Genomic DNA, 15,340 nt, shown 5'->3' on the forward strand with positions numbered 1-15,340 from the left:
CATTATTAGCTCATTTACTGATCATAATAACTCATTGAGATAGGAATTATTAGCTCCGTCTTACAAATGAGTAATTTGCCCAGGTCATACCATCAGCAATAATGTGTTTCTGGTCAAAAGATCCCCACTGACCTGGACAGTGCTGGAGACACATCAGCAAACTGACAAATTTTTACTTTTAGACTTTCTTTTTCACAGATATCCTGAAGACTCAGCAGCCTTCTGTCATGACTCCACATAAAGAAACTTTTAGCAGGTTATGGTACAATTGAGTAGATACCAGCAACCTTCACATCTTTCATCTTTTGGTTATATTTTCAAGTCTATATCCTGGTTATTGTAATTAGGTTTCAGAGCTGCTTGAGGGGCTCAACAGAATTTGTGAGACAACTTGGTCTCACTGAGTAACTCTGGGGAACACTCCATCAGACACAAATTCCAAATCGTGTTAGCATGATGCAGTCTGCAGATGGTTGCTTCTATTCATAAAATTAATTGTTGTTAGCTTTAATTCTAGAAGAGGCCATATCCAAAACTTCACCCCCAATTACAGAGGCTTACTTCTTAGGGAACTCCTAAGATTTTTTTGAAAACAGACTTATAAATAAATAAACACATACCCTTCCACACCTTCCATGGACTACTAATACGTGATCAGTTAGATTTTCTCCAAAAACTTATGTCCAGTGGAAAAGAAGAGATGGAAGAGAAAAAGGAAAAAAAGATATGGGCCAGAGATACGATCTGAATGCAGAAAGAACTGAGAATTGAGACAGCCCAGTTCTTTACACAGCTTTGAATAAGGAGCTGCCTGGAGTTATTGAGACCCAAAGACGGGAACTCGGACGTGGCTGAGTTAAAGGCATCACAAGCAAAGAAGGAAGCAGGATCCCCTCGTATTGTCCTCCCGTGCTCCGATCACCCCACGAGATTACACAGCTGCACAGAAGACTTCATCTGGTAACCAGTGTACTGGATTTAGGTCAGATCTCTTTGGAAATCATTTTTTCTCTTCAGGGATTCCTTATTCCTCACAGATTATGGTTTGGGGGGAAAAATGTATTACAATGGCAATGTATTGTGCAAATAAATATTTATCCGTTTTAGGAAAACAATAAATAAATGTGTTAAATTAAAGTCTTCTATGTTATTTCTCCAAATATCAGTTGGGAGTATGTAGCTGCCCAAAGCACTGTGTCAACAAAAATGTAGGATTTGTCCAAGACTCTCTGAAATGAGTGCAGTGATCAATTAGCAATGTCTGCCATGGCTGCTGGATATGAAGTCAGGGCATGTTTCTTTAGTATTTACTATCACTGTGAAAACTGTCAAATGTTTTTAGAGGCTGAATTCATAAGGCCGTAAAGAAAGTTGCAAGAATACAAAGAAATCTTACTACCTGGAAAAAAAGGATGAATTATTTCATTGCCTTAGGTCTTCTAGCAGAATTGAGACTGGGGTGCCCAAGGACAGTAGGGGGTAATTGATGGGGATTCCCTTGGGGTGGGGGGACAACTAAAGTTCAAAAACAAAGCAATGTTTTATGCCCTTTTATTTTTTAGGCAAGTCATTTTACATTATTTTGAATTTCAAATTATATAAAAGAAGGCAAATATTTTTATGGTTTTTAAATGTGGGTCATGGGTTAGAAAGATTCAGAAATATTAACTTAAACTCTTAAATATTGAAGACATATGACTTTTTCCAGGACCATTAAAAATGCCTTGTTAAAAAAAAATAACACCAATCAGAAGTTATGATTTAGAAGAAAGAATCTTAAGGGTACGTGTTTCTGCCATGTCCTCGTAGCATATCATCTGATTTTATAAATAATAAAGACAGTTTTTATTTTATAAATTTAAGCAATGACTCAAAGAGCAGACCACGAGAAAGTCAGTAGCTGCCTCATGTTTATGAGGCTCTAAATTGACCATTACGAACTGTAGATAAATATAAATTATTAGGCCAATTTAGACTATGCAAGCATTTTCATTTGCACAAAATTTATTTTTTATGTGTGATATTTGAAAATTATTTTACAGGCAAAATGACCTGTTAGAAAGCGTGTTAACTCAAGGATCAAAAGACCCAGATCCAAGTCCTGGCTCTGACGTAACGGTCACTTTGCCAATTAGCAGAACCTTTTTGGACCTTGGTCTCCACAAATGGAAAATGAGTGAGTTGTTAGATTCTCTCAAATATCCCTTTTGCCTCCACTACTCTGAGTCTAAATTGTAACAGAGCAACCCAAAGAAAAGATTATGAAATATATTTAAAAATACACTGAAAGGAAAAGGATTAAAAAGTTTTTTGAATAAAGTCAAGTAATCAAAATGGATGAGAAAGAACACAAATGATCAAATCTGCTCTAAAAAGCAAATTGAGAGCAAAGAGGTTGCTCATGAATTTGAACATTAGAATTTGGTTATTACTGAAACAGTGAACATAGGAAAGAAAAAGCAGCATAATTTGGCAAAACATGATCTGGAGCAGAATAAAATGTCTCACAGAGAACAATACCAACTTGCTATGGAAAACCAAGGACAAAGTCGTATCTCACATACCAAGAGCAAAGTGATAGAGGGAGAGCTCTGTAGCTTAGAAACAGACAAAATGTTCACCAGGGGAGCATCACAGTGTTTCATAACAACATTCATAGTATAAGACATTACTTCATGCCTAGATATCTTATTTCTTTGCCACTAGGAAAAGAACTCACTACTTAAAGAAAATATGACACTTACCTGCAGCATTCACAATTCTATTGGCTCTCACAGATCCCTGTGGTGTTTCAACATCCCATGTTCCATCTGACCTGGGTTTCAAAGAAGTCACCAGGGCAGGGTATTTTAAAAGAGCACCATATTTCCTAGCCCCAGCAGCCAGGGCCATAGTTAGAGAGTAAGGATCAATGTGACCGTCTCCAGGATTATACAGTCCAGCTAAAATCTAAATTGATCATAAAGGAGGCAATATTCAAATGAATGAATATATATCCATTCAGTGTAAATATATCCTTCCAGCAAATGTTTAATAAAACTGGACTTTAAAAATGCATCATGGCATCAGATTGCTGAGTCTCCACTGTTTTTCCCCTCATTTCCAAGCTCAGACCTAGGTAGGACTCACACTGAGAGTTAAGTAGACAGGCTATTTGAAAGAGGCTTGCAATTGTCTCCAAGATCCATTTTCCTCTCCCCAGCATAGCAATAGAAAACAAATATTTATTTAGACACATGACCACTAAGAACAAAAAGTTTCCAATAGTTGGCAACTATTAGTTCTACCTGATAGCTAAAACTACTACTAAGTTCTGGTCAATGAAATGCAAATAAAAGTGTCACATGGCAGATTCCATGAACCATTTAGAAAAGACAATGGCATATGCCCTCTGCCCCTTCTTCTTTGTTCCTTCCTCCATCCTGCTGTCTGGAACGCAGACATGATGGCTAGCACTCTAGCTGCCATCTTGAAATAAGAACAAAAGAGTCACACGCTACGAATAACAGAGCAATGATCCAGAAGGCCTGAAATCTTCATGGAAAAGAGTCTGCATTCAAGCCCTGGACTGCCTGAATGAAAGAAATAAAAGTCTTTCTTGTTTAGGCATTACTATTTTGGTTTCTGAAATTTGCTGTCAAATTTAATACTAGTTGATCAATTATTTATATTTAATTATTTAATATTATTAATAAATACACATGTTAAGTATATATCTGGTGTCAAGAAAATGTATACTTGATTTAGTCATTCCACAACTAGTTCTTAAATACCTACTTTGTGCATGGGCTTGAGGGTAGGCATTGTGGGGGAAACAAAGAATTAAACTCAGATGAAACAAGGAGTGAGCACTGAAGTAGTATAGTTCGGTCTCATCCATCAACAAAGATCTGTTCCAACACCAACTACAAGCAAGAGGCTTTTGCAAATTTTTTTCTGCATCTATTGAGATGATCATGTGTTTTTGTCCTTTACTCTAGTCATATGATGTATTACACTGATTGGTTTTCAGGTGTTAAACCAACCCTGCAGAACCAGGACAAATTCCACTTGGCTATGCTAAATAATACTCTTTATATGTGCTGAATTCAGTTTGCTAGTATTCTGTGGAGAATTTTTGCATCTATGTTCATAAGATATACAGGTCTTTCTTTTCTCGTGATGTCTTTGTCAAGTTTTGGTAGCATAGCAATACATTCTGGCTTCCTAGAATAAATTGGGAAGGGTTCACTTCTCTTCTATTTTTGGAAGAATTTGTAAAGAATTATCTTAATTCTTTTTTAAATGTCTGGTAGTATTCACCGCTGAAGGCATCTGGGCCCCAGCTTTTCTTTGTGGGAAGTTTTGGATTACTAATCCAATCTCTTATCATAGGTTTAGTGCAACAGACTTTTGAGTTTAATGGAATTTGCTATTTACAGTAGATTTCCAAATGTCACATTGGTGTTTTATAATGGATATGTCCTCACACAGTGACCATGTGACCGCCTGCAGTGACCATCTGTTTGATTTGACACCCTGCCTAGATTCAGAGAATACTCTTCTCACACATTTCATTGACTAATGTCCTTCAGAAAAATCTCTGATGGTGAGGACTTCCAGCAAAGCATTCCAAGATTGACATACAAACAGATCTAAGAATATTCTACCTACTAGTAGTGGCAGAATTTCAATGCAGACAATGCAATCCAACACCAATCGGCCACCATGCTGACATCACACAAAACTATAGACAAGGGAGGGCCAGTAGCCTGTAAAGACTCACCAGGGCAGACAGACCCAAGTCCCAGATCAATGCGATGAACCCTCAGGGATCAGCGACACTGCAGGAGTCACCAGGGAGGAACACAAGCCTCTGTTTCCCTGAACAGCCCCACCTTGTACCCTTAGGTAGTACGTACAAAGGAGTCAGAGAGCCTGGCTTCAAATCTCTGCTCCAGCTCTTTCTAGCTGGATGTGCTTGGGCTCGCTATGTAACTGCAGCTTCCTGTTTAGTAATAATATACAGCTTCTATTATGATTGTGAAGATTAAATGAGATTATACATGTAAAGGGCTTAGCATCACGCCTAGTACAGAAGCATGTGCTGTCCTGTGAGGTAGTGTAGTATTAGTCGTTGTTATTATTCAAATGGGATTATCACCCAGCAAAAAGACACTAAATTCCCAAGTGGATTTTTCCAGCCAGATTTGGTTAAAACTAGGTCAATACCTGACACAGAGCCTGTCAGGGTAGTACAGCCATGAGTCAGGTGACATTTGTGTAGCAATATAACATGTACTTCTACCTTTGACTTCGTAAAAAACAATTTTAGTAACACAGGCCTTCTATTCACACATTTACTACATCAGGTTATTGTTTTCTCTGCATTTCTCAAACAGAAGGTTTGTGTATAGAAACCTCTAGATCTGGGGGATACAGTCACAGAGAGGTATTGAAAGTGTTTCCTCAGTTGTCATAGATAGAAAGCTAATAAGATTGTTCACTACCTTTGTTTTATTTAGCATACATAATTACCCACCTTGTAATTTACCCAAATTTCAGCATGAGTCATCTGATTTTGCCATTCAATATGTGTGCACAAAGTTTTTCTATTTTTAATTAAATTTTTAAATAACATTTTCTAATCTTAATTAAAGTCAACAAATGGTGAAAATGCCCTTAAGATAAATACCTTATTCATGTTGAGTAAAGGGAACATTTCTTGAATTTTTTCAGGTTCAATAATATACTGTTCTGTTGCATGCCAGCCAGTCCGAGTCATCTGATATTTAAATTCATCCACTCTTACAGGAGTTGTAGCAATTCTGATACTACCTGGCTGATGGAATCCCACCGCCTGTGATAATGATGCCAACAAAATAAATCAATCATTATCTGGCACTCCAACATGGTTCTTCTCCAGCACAATGAAAACGCAAATGTCAAGAAAAGAGATTTACTATGCAGTGAAGGAGGCAATTATATAACTTATTTGCATCTTATAAAAAGACAAATTTATTCAGCAACTATTTACCAGATGCTTCTTCTATGCCAGTCACTACGCTAAGCCCCAGAGATGCTGGTGTGAACAAGAGAAGCAAAGACCCTGCCTGGATGGAGCTTATAGTCTGCAGCTGAAGGCACACAGCTAAATGCATAATTACAGAAACATGAGATAGTGTTCACGCACAGAGTGAAAGACAATTATGTAGAAAAAAAAGGAAAACAAAGGATTTGCGGAGGGACGTGAAGAATCAGAATGTTGTAGTGATGAAATTAAGTGTGAATTGAAATAAACACTCATTTGGCAGGTATGGAAGTCCTTTAGTTGGCCAAGCACTCAGCGAGGCCGTCGGGGACACAGATCAAAGATGCAGTCCTTGGATGGGAGGGTATAGCTCAGAAGAGTGTGTGCTTAGCATGCACAGGGTCCTGGGTTCAATCCCCAGTACCTCCATAAAAATAAATAAATGAATAAATAAATAAATAAACCTAATTATCTCCCTCCCCCCAAAATAAGATGCAGTCCTTCGCCTCAACTTGCCCATGGTTTGTAGGGAAGACCAATTAGTAAAGTAACAACCATGATTAAGAAAGATTTGTGTTATAAGAGGGTGTGCACACATGGTCTTAGAACCCAGAGATGTGCCCCCAGCACTGCCTGACCACTGGGTGGGGGGAATCAAGGACAGCCTCTCAAAGGGGATGACCCTTAGGAAGGGTGGAGAGTGAACGCTGAAATGAGGGCCAGAGGGAATGCTGTTTCAGGCAGAGAGCCCAGTACATTCCAGAACTGTACATCATTAAGAAGAGCTGAAGCATCTGAGGAGGGCAAAGACTGGCAAGAGAATATGTTGGAGAGGCAGGCAGGGCGCAGCTGATGAAGGCCCTTCATCTTTGGCTGCTGTCCTGTAGACTGTGAGGAGCCATGTGATGGTTTTAGGCAAGAGAAATAGCATGAAAAATTTAAGTAGAGGGGGAGAGGATACAGCTCAATGGTAGAGCACATGCTTAGCCTGCATGAGGTCCTGGATTCAATCCCGAGTACCTCCATTAAAAAATAAATAAATAAACCTAATTACCCCCCCCCCAAAAAAAGGAAACCCAAAAAAGAGGAATTTAAAAAGTGTGCAAAATAAATTAGACAGCTCAAAAAATAAATAAACAAATATTTTTTTTTAATTTAAGTAGACTTTAGTCTTAGTCTAGGGGTACTCCTTGCCTGCCACTTTGAGAGTCCCATTATATATGAGAAGAGACAAAAATAAAAGTGAGGGGCTTTTGGTGAAGTATTTTTCAAAGCCATTTGACAATACGTCACGTACTTTTGTCAGATCCCTGGCAATCCAGTGCTGGAAGGCTCTGATTTCTTAGTGTCTAGATACAGCAGCTGACTAAAGATATTTTTGAAAGCTGCTTTTCATTCTCTTCTTCATTAAAAAAATCAAGAAAGCAGGTAATTACATAGATAACACTTTAAGAAGTCAAATTGATTGTGAAGCAGTCTCCAGAGGTTCTTATCTTAAATGCTCATTAGAATCCTCCACCACATTAAACACAACACATGCCACTGATGTCAGGGCACACAGCTCTACATGATGGTATCAAAATCCTTCAGAAATCTAACGTATCTTTGAGAAACTGACCTAAAAGACAATTTCAAGTTAAATGCCTTTACCTGTCCAGTTTCTTCTTCCAGTTTCTCATAAAGTTTGATGCTATAATAATGTATTTTCTTCAAGTTTATTCCAGGATGAAAGTAAGTTGTTAAACCTGCCTTAAAAGTGGGGAGGAAAGGAAATACCGGGAAAAAAAGAGAACATTCTCAAAATGTTGATGGTTTATCTGTTAAGAAGTAATTTACTGCTGGCAAGAAACTGAGAATCATCAACCAGTCCTTTGGGATGAGAACACACATTGCACAAGGCTTGTGACCGTTCTAAAAACCCATCTGAACCACGTAAGTAATGCGAGAGCCAGGAAACAAACATAATATACATTAAGTCCCTAAAAGTTATTCGGGCAAGGGATGTTTGCAGATTCAGAAATGCGACAACAGGTGAAGAAACGGGATGACTTAAATGACTTTAGGAATATATGCCATTGGAAAGAATATGAAGGGATGGTGTACAATGTGGACTCAAACTAGAAAAACATGTGTGTTCCTCTAAGGATAAGGACTGTGAACAAGCAAAGACTTTTCCTTCTCCCAGTCCCCACTATTTCCTTGAGTGGAGCAGCCCTCCTGTTCCCTTTCTTGAAATTTCCAAAATCCAAGAATTGGAAAATTCCTGGGAATTAGAGCCTGGTGAATGGGTGAACAGACATTTGTCATAGCTTATAATCCATTTGATGAATGAGCATGTAGATTGTACCCCACAAATATTTGCTGAATAAATACTGAATAATCACTCTCAGGAAAATATCTAGCTTTTGTATGCCAAAACCCTTTTTATCAACTCTGGCAGATGCAATGTGGTATCCAGACAAAGAATTCTAAGCAATTATATGAAGCAGGTTCTCTCAGTCAAGTGTCTGGCCCCCTCATTCTGCAGCTAATTTATCCTGGAAAGCACATCTGAACACAATCTGTTTAAAATAAAATTGGTTTAGGAGTATTTATAAGGTTCCTCTGTGGTAGTGGTGGGCATTGGTGGGCATTTGGTTCTCCTGAACTTAAAAACACTCCTCTTAAAGTTCATCAGTCATCCTTTATGGACCAGAATCCTCAGCTGTGCATCAAGTGCTTGTTCAAGTATGTGGACATATGCATGGTTACTTTTTTGGAGAAAAATGCTGGCTCTCATTGCACAGCCCCATAAGATGCAACTGTGAGTGGGGCTCCCTAACTTTCAGCCAAACATCCCATCCTTCTTTACATCTTGGTATCTAGTGTGATATGAACTTTTCTAGTTCAATAATAGAGACCCTCTGACCTTCAGGTGTCTCCTAGAGAACCCCCAATTTTGTCTTCCATCTATCTTGAGTCAGTTGAGAAAATCAATATTCACGAGCCCGGGCCCAGGGTTCTGTTCACCATCCACTCCTCAAGATCCTCAAGACTAACCAAGGTTAAGCCAGACTATCAGAATTGTAACAATCCTCTTCGTCCCCACCCTAGAAAGCTATTTTCATAGAATGAGATGATGATTTCTCATCTGAGAGGGTCACGTGGGTTTGTTTTTATAAAACTCTCATTCAAAACATTTAGCCCAACATCCTATTAATATTTCATGGTCTCTTGTCCATCAGCACTAAATTAAAATCATAAATCAATAAATATAGAAGGACCACTAAAGCCAGGTGAGCGGAACAGAGGTAAAGGTCTCAGGCCTGTATTCAGGATCACACAGCCACTATCCTTTAATACAAAAGCCAACATTTACTAAACACTTACCATAGTAACTCTACACATACTAATTTAATCTTCATCACAACCTTATGAGGTGGGTACTATTAATATTCCCATTTTACACATCGGGAAATGGAAACTTAAGTAACTTGCCAGAAGTCACATAAGTAGAAAATGACAGAGCTAGGATTTGAATCCAGAAGCCATATGTTCAAGATTATCTTCTTAAGATTATCAATATCATAAATGTTGATCACCACACCCCCCCTTGAAGTACACCAACGGCAACACACTATGGAAAGGGGGCTCAGTCTAAAGAAGTCACAGTGGGAAGCCATGAATGGGAAAGAAATCAATTTCACTAGTGCATGATTCAGTGCCCGTACAGTTTTGGGGTGTCTTTCTTACTGCGTGCCAGGTAGATCCAGCAGTGAGCTCCGATTTTTCCAGGAGGACCACATCTTTCATGCCGGCTTTGGCCAAGTGATAAGCCAGACTCACACCAACACAGCCACCTCCAATTATCACTGTTTCTGCTCTGTCTTTCCATTGTGTTTCTGCAGATGAGGGTGGGTTTCCCTCTCTGGAAGACATTTTTTTAATGGTGGCTTTACTAGGCTGTGATAGTTACAGTTTTTTTGTTTGTTTTCCTGACTAGTGCACTTCTCCTTACTTATTCCTCTAGTGCTTAACATCTAGTTCCTGTGAGATTTCCATGTACTGATTTAATCATTTGAGGAGCCTAAACTTAACTTAGGCAACCCAGTTGTGGGGGGAGGCATTTGAACCCCATTCCACGTAATCCCCACCCATTGTAAATAACTAACAGAGCTAAATAATTGTGAACAGATGACTTTCCTCAAATAATCTAGAGAATATTTTTCTCAGTTTACTTTAAAAGCACTTATAATCATTTTATCCCATAAAAAACCATACTCATCATGAAGTTCATTATCTATAAATCTTGGATCACCTCCTCCCTCCAATGTGTCCCAGGCTGAAGAGAGCCAGATGGAATACGATGCTCTTCCTCGTGTAACTTCCTCTCACTGTGTACCTACTTCTCTAATTATAATTATTGCTCAGTGGCTTGATATGTTTATTTGTATAAGGGTCTTCCTAGCTAGATCATGAGCTTCTCCAAGACATACTGTAAAAATCAAGGTATAAGTAAACCACAGACCGTATATACACCTGTGTTTGCCTCCCCACAGACCATCTCCGGATAGATACAGAAGACACTGCCAGCAGTCGACTGCGTAAGGGGATTGGGATAGGAGAGTCTTGGCACCGGAAACCCTTTGATATTCTCACTCTGGACGGTTGGGCATGGAAAAGAAAACATAAGTAATTCAAGAAGAAATCCCAATGCCCATTTCTGGGGGTCTGAGGCGCCCCTAACCTGGGGACCGCTTTGGCCCCGCTCTCGCACCCCGCAGCCGCCCAGCCGCAGGTCTCCGAGCAGACCCGGCCCCACTCACCCTTCGCGGCTGCAGACGGAGCGCGGGCGGCCGGGGGTGCCCCGCGGCGGGAAGCGGGGCAGCCGGAGGCCCCGCAGCCACTGCCCGCCTGAGCGCAACATGGCGAGACCCGGGCCAAGGGCGAGGGCCGGGCCCCTGCTCTGAGGGCAGCAGTCGGCCGGCCGCGGCGGTGGGAGCCTCCCCCCGGGCGAGGGGCGGGCTCCTGGCCCCGCGCGCTCCCCTCCACCGCGCGCCCGCACAGCCGTGGCCCGATGGCACCGGTCAGAGGCCCCGGCGCTAAGAAGGTGAGTTTGGGAGATCCCGGGAGTTACTCAGCCCTCCTGGCCGCGGGGCTCCAACTCTGACCCTAGCCAGCCTCTGCAGCTTCTTGCAACAGGGTAAAGTTGGTCTTCGCTGTGTATGAAGAGGTGCCCTGAAGCCAGATCTTCAATCCAAGAGGTGTAGATACTGCTATCTACAAAAAGGGGGCATAAATACCTCTCAGAGCTCACGATCAGATCTGAGGCGGAGTCACTGCCAAACTGAAAGAGAGGGTGGAATGAAAATATGAAAATACTGCAAATAATTTACAGTGCTTTTTATTTGACACAGTCCTCTGTCATTCTAGGACTGTCTATATTTTTTATGTTTATTTTATAAATTTTATAATTTTATTTTAATTGTCTGTATTTTATGAATTTTATTTTTTTAACTTTTTGGGGGGAGGGGAGGAAATTAGTTTTTTTTTTTATTAACGAAGGTACTGAGGACTGAACCCAGGACCTCATGCATGCTAATGGCTGTTTAGAAAACTGGCAAAAATTAAAATGTCAGACAAACATCTAGATGACAGATCAAAATGTTTTACCTTTACTTGGCATCATGAGGGCACAGTCAAAATTTACACTATAATTGTCTTGAAACCCTAGCTAATTTTCTGTTAAAGAGTATCATTATTTTCCTCCTCATCAGGACCAAACTTGTAGCATATGTGAGCTATGTGACATTTTCAAAACAGTCCTGTCTGCTAACTCGTGGTGTAGTTTATGAAGAGCCCGGCTGTTAGGTGTTTATGAGGTGGTAGGGACAGAGACAAGATGTCACCTGAGCCTCAAGCATCTTACAGCCAAACGGAGGCAGCAGGTAAGTAACCAGGTGCTGCGGTACAGGTGGTGGATGCAGGAACAGAGGTTGTATGAAGGTAAGCAGGATACAAAGGAGGATGTCATCACAGATAAGAGAAGGGCAGGCAAGGCGTTGCTCTGGCAGCAATGGAAGATAGTTTAGAGTGAGCTGGAGTGAACTAGAGACCATTTCAGTCGTCCAGGGGGCAGTAAGGTTGGGGGGACATATGTGAGATGTGTTAAATGGATACATGTGGTGTAACCCTATGACAAATGGGATGTGGGAGTTGAGAAACTAACCCATAACACCCAAATTGTGGACCAGTGTTTTGTTTGATGTGTAAGATTAAATTTGATTCTTAACATGGTTAGCTTCATTGAAATGGGTTAGATTTTTCAAGACAAGATTTTACGCAGAGGACTACACCTCTGATTCTCTCCCCCCATGTCCCTCTGCAGCCTTTATTTATTATGCTGGGCCGTGATGACCTGTTGCTCTGATGGCCTTCCCCAGCGTAGCCAGGCTTCGAGCTTCTTGAGGGCAGGGACCAGGTCTTATTCCAACGTTTATCTCTCTTGCCTAGAACTAGACCTGGCATGTGGGAAGGTCTCAATGCAAAGTTGAAGTTTTAAGTCTTTTTTTTTTGTTTCAAAAGCACAAAACGAAAAGAACAGATTTCATTTTATGTAAGGACTAGAGAGAGAGGTGAGAATCACAGAATATATTAACATTTCTTCTATATTCAGCTAAAATTCATCTTTAGATATAAAGTATAGAAAAAGAAACAGAGTCAGGAGCTCTCTCTGTCAGAAGAGTGTTTATGGCTAACACAGCTAACATACTGCCCTCCACAGGAGAACAGAGATGTGCTGGGATGGTGGCCTGGTGCTCAGTCTCAGTCCAGCTGCTTCTAATGTACCTTCCTGGGTGGCAGATGTGACTGGTTAGAAGGGGCAGTTGGAGCCTTTCCTCCCCCATTCATGCTCTGGTCTGTGGGTGCTGCTGTAGGCAGGGCTGAGATGAACTGGCCTGTATTTTCAATAAAAGGTTGTGTCTCAACTCTTGCCATCTACACCAGAAGGATAGGGATCCCCAAGGAGGGGTGAGGAGGGGTGTTTTCTGTTTTAATCAATCACAGGGAAGGCCTTTCTGAAAAAATGACCCTTAAGCGAAGACCTGAAGGAAGTGAGAGGGCGAGCTGTGCAGGCGTCTGGGGAAGCACTTTGTAGACAGTGGAAACCAGAAGTCTTGGAAAACTGCTCTGGATGCAACCTTTTATTCAGGCTACAGGTGGGCTGACTCTGTAGAAAGGTAGTAAAATAGAAAGAGACTAGATGAGGGACTTAAAAGATCTGAAGTCTGCTTTTTTACTTATTGCCGCAAACATGTTGAAAAACCAAAATAACGATCATGAGATCAGTACTTTCACTATATCTGACTCGGGTTAAATGGCATTTGAGCAAAAATAGTCACAGAATTTTGCACAAAGTAAGGACCTGGATTGTCCAAGAAATAGAGTCTACTCAGTCTTTCTGAAACACAGTTAGGCACTGATGATTTTAACAGAATGGGGGCTGCGAGAGGATTGTACCACCTTTCCTAAATTTAGAAACTGCTTTTAGAGAAAAAAAGAGGGGTCTTAGGTGATTTTTCTTCTCTTCTTCCAGGTATTTTGGAACATCGGGATAGTGGAGAGGTTGTGGTTGGAGATGGCAGCTTTCTCTTCAGTCTGGAGAAGAGGGGCTACGTGAAGCCTGGGCTCTGGACTCCAGAAGCAGTAGCAGAGCGCCCTAATGCAGGTCGGTGCCAGCATCGCCCCAGAGGGTTTATCTGGGTGACATTTTGCTTAACTCTGACTGAAAGTAAGGAATAGCGAGTGTTTTCTAAGGACTATTTCATTTGCCAAAATGTCCAAGATGTCAAGACAGTGACAATACATACGTCAAACCAAATAGAAGAAAATGACCTCTCTCTCTCTCTCTCTCTCCCCATCCTTCCTCCCCCCTCACACACACACACACACACACACACACACACACACCCCACACACACTTGCATATTCACATATAGGGGGTACTAAAATATACATCTTAATATTTGTTCCACGAATATGTCCCTCCTGTATACTCAAGAGTTTCCTTAACATAGCAAAATTGTTATTGCTTCAGATGCACCCTTCTTGCTAATTTGCATACAATATTAAAACAGTATGTTTGGTAGGGATGATTAATGGTGGTAATCACCAGCTTAGCATAGACAGTAGACAGCCAGGTTCTGTTGGGGGAACGGAGGGAGCAAAGAAATAAACACAGTTTTGTCTCATCCTCCTGGCTGAAAAAAAAGAGTTAGAGATAGAAACTAATTGGATTGGTTAGTAACATCAAATTGGAACTTAAATTCTCTTTTTGCTCTTTTTTATATTTGTTCTCCTAAATTAGAGTGGAAAATAAAGCCAGAGAAGAAAGGGGTGAAACAGGATACAAGCTGGGAATGGAACTTCTGATTTGCTCTGATTTTATTCATAGATGCACAGTGTATCAGACAAACGTGGGGTCATGTCTTGGTCCTTCTGATCAGCTGAGTGACCGTGAACAAGTCATTTGAACTCTGAGGATCAGTTTCTTCATCTGTCACATGGGGGCATGACAGGGGCTGGTTGTGAGGACTCGCAAGTTAACCCACGTGAAATGCCCCGCATATCATGAGTACCCAATGGCCCTGGTTACTGTTTCATCAGACACCCAGTTAGATGGTAGGGCAAAGTTCTGTCTCTCTAGTACCTAGCAGGAAGTTTTCATCTGGCCCAAGAAGAACGTGTTCTTAATTTTAGAAGATCTTTTTTGCTAAACCAGGAAGAAAGTTGAAATAGCAAGGATAAAGACTAAGGTGGGGGTGCGGGGAGATGAAGAGAGAGAGGAGGGGTTTTATGATGGGCCAAGGAAAGCTCCCTGACTGCGTCTACCCAGCTACTTGCCGTTAAATCCATTAGATGGGGCGCCACCCACATACGGTCTGCCCACTGTGAGAACGCCCTCGTGCTTCTTGGGGGGCTCCCCAGTGCCGACTGTAAGTAGACCAGCTACATCCTTCGTGACACTGGCAAATGAATAAACCCTCTCTAGACCAAGAGACCCAAGGGACAGCTGGCCACCCAGGCCTTAATACCTGCACGTGACCACACCAGGCGACGCAGCCCATCAGCAGGTCAATACGAGGCTACTCTAAACAGCCCCCACTTCACAGGGTCTCTGCCTTGTCCTGTCCCTAAATTTTACTGACCTGAATCGGAATTTCTTTACAAGTATTAGGTTTAGATTTGTGTATGATTGAAAGAGATGTGGGTGGGCAAGCTGCTGCTGAAAATGATAGCTTCTGTGACTTTTCATTTTTTTAATTTCAGTGAAAAAAACAACTCCTTCGT

The 15,340-nt window shown here is 41.1% G+C and overlaps 1 protein-coding gene and 1 long non-coding RNA gene across 14 annotated transcripts in view; one reads left to right on the plus strand and one right to left on the minus strand.

Moving 5' to 3' along the window:
* DMGDH (dimethylglycine dehydrogenase) overlaps positions 1-10,949 on the minus strand; it is a 53,510-nt gene extending 42,561 nt beyond the window's left edge. For 4 of the 13 annotated variants that reach the window (XR_012505136.1, XR_012505131.1, XM_074360124.1 and 1 more), the window contains exons 1-6: positions 10,816-10,949; positions 10,518-10,649; positions 9,721-9,917; positions 7,661-7,755; positions 5,675-5,839; positions 2,745-2,949 (exon numbers count right to left, since the gene is read on the minus strand). Coding sequence is in view for 11 of the 13 variants with exons in the window: in XM_074360124.1 (XP_074216225.1) it covers positions 2,745-2,949; positions 5,675-5,839; positions 7,661-7,755; positions 9,721-9,917; positions 10,518-10,649; positions 10,816-10,916 (895 nt within the window). In the remaining 2 variants the exon portion in view is untranslated. Of the gene's footprint in view, positions 1-2,744; positions 2,950-5,674; positions 5,840-7,660; positions 7,760-9,720; positions 9,918-10,517; positions 10,650-10,815 lie in introns of those variants that run through there. The other 9 variants (XM_074360123.1, XM_074360140.1, XM_074360119.1 and 6 more) reach the window with 9 other exon arrangements.
* Positions 10,950-10,961: 12 nt separating this feature from the next.
* Positions 10,962-15,336, plus strand: LOC141573314 (uncharacterized). Its single transcript, XR_012505196.1, has 3 exons — positions 10,962-11,099; positions 13,587-13,718; positions 15,320-15,336. It is a non-coding gene; the product is annotated as an uncharacterized LOC141573314 (long non-coding RNA).
* The last annotated feature ends 4 nt before the right edge of the window (positions 15,337-15,340 follow it).

This window comes from Camelus bactrianus, chromosome 3 (assembly GCF_048773025.1).
Source record: "Camelus bactrianus isolate YW-2024 breed Bactrian camel chromosome 3, ASM4877302v1, whole genome shotgun sequence".
Taxonomy (NCBI): Eukaryota; Metazoa; Chordata; class Mammalia; order Artiodactyla; family Camelidae; genus Camelus; species Camelus bactrianus.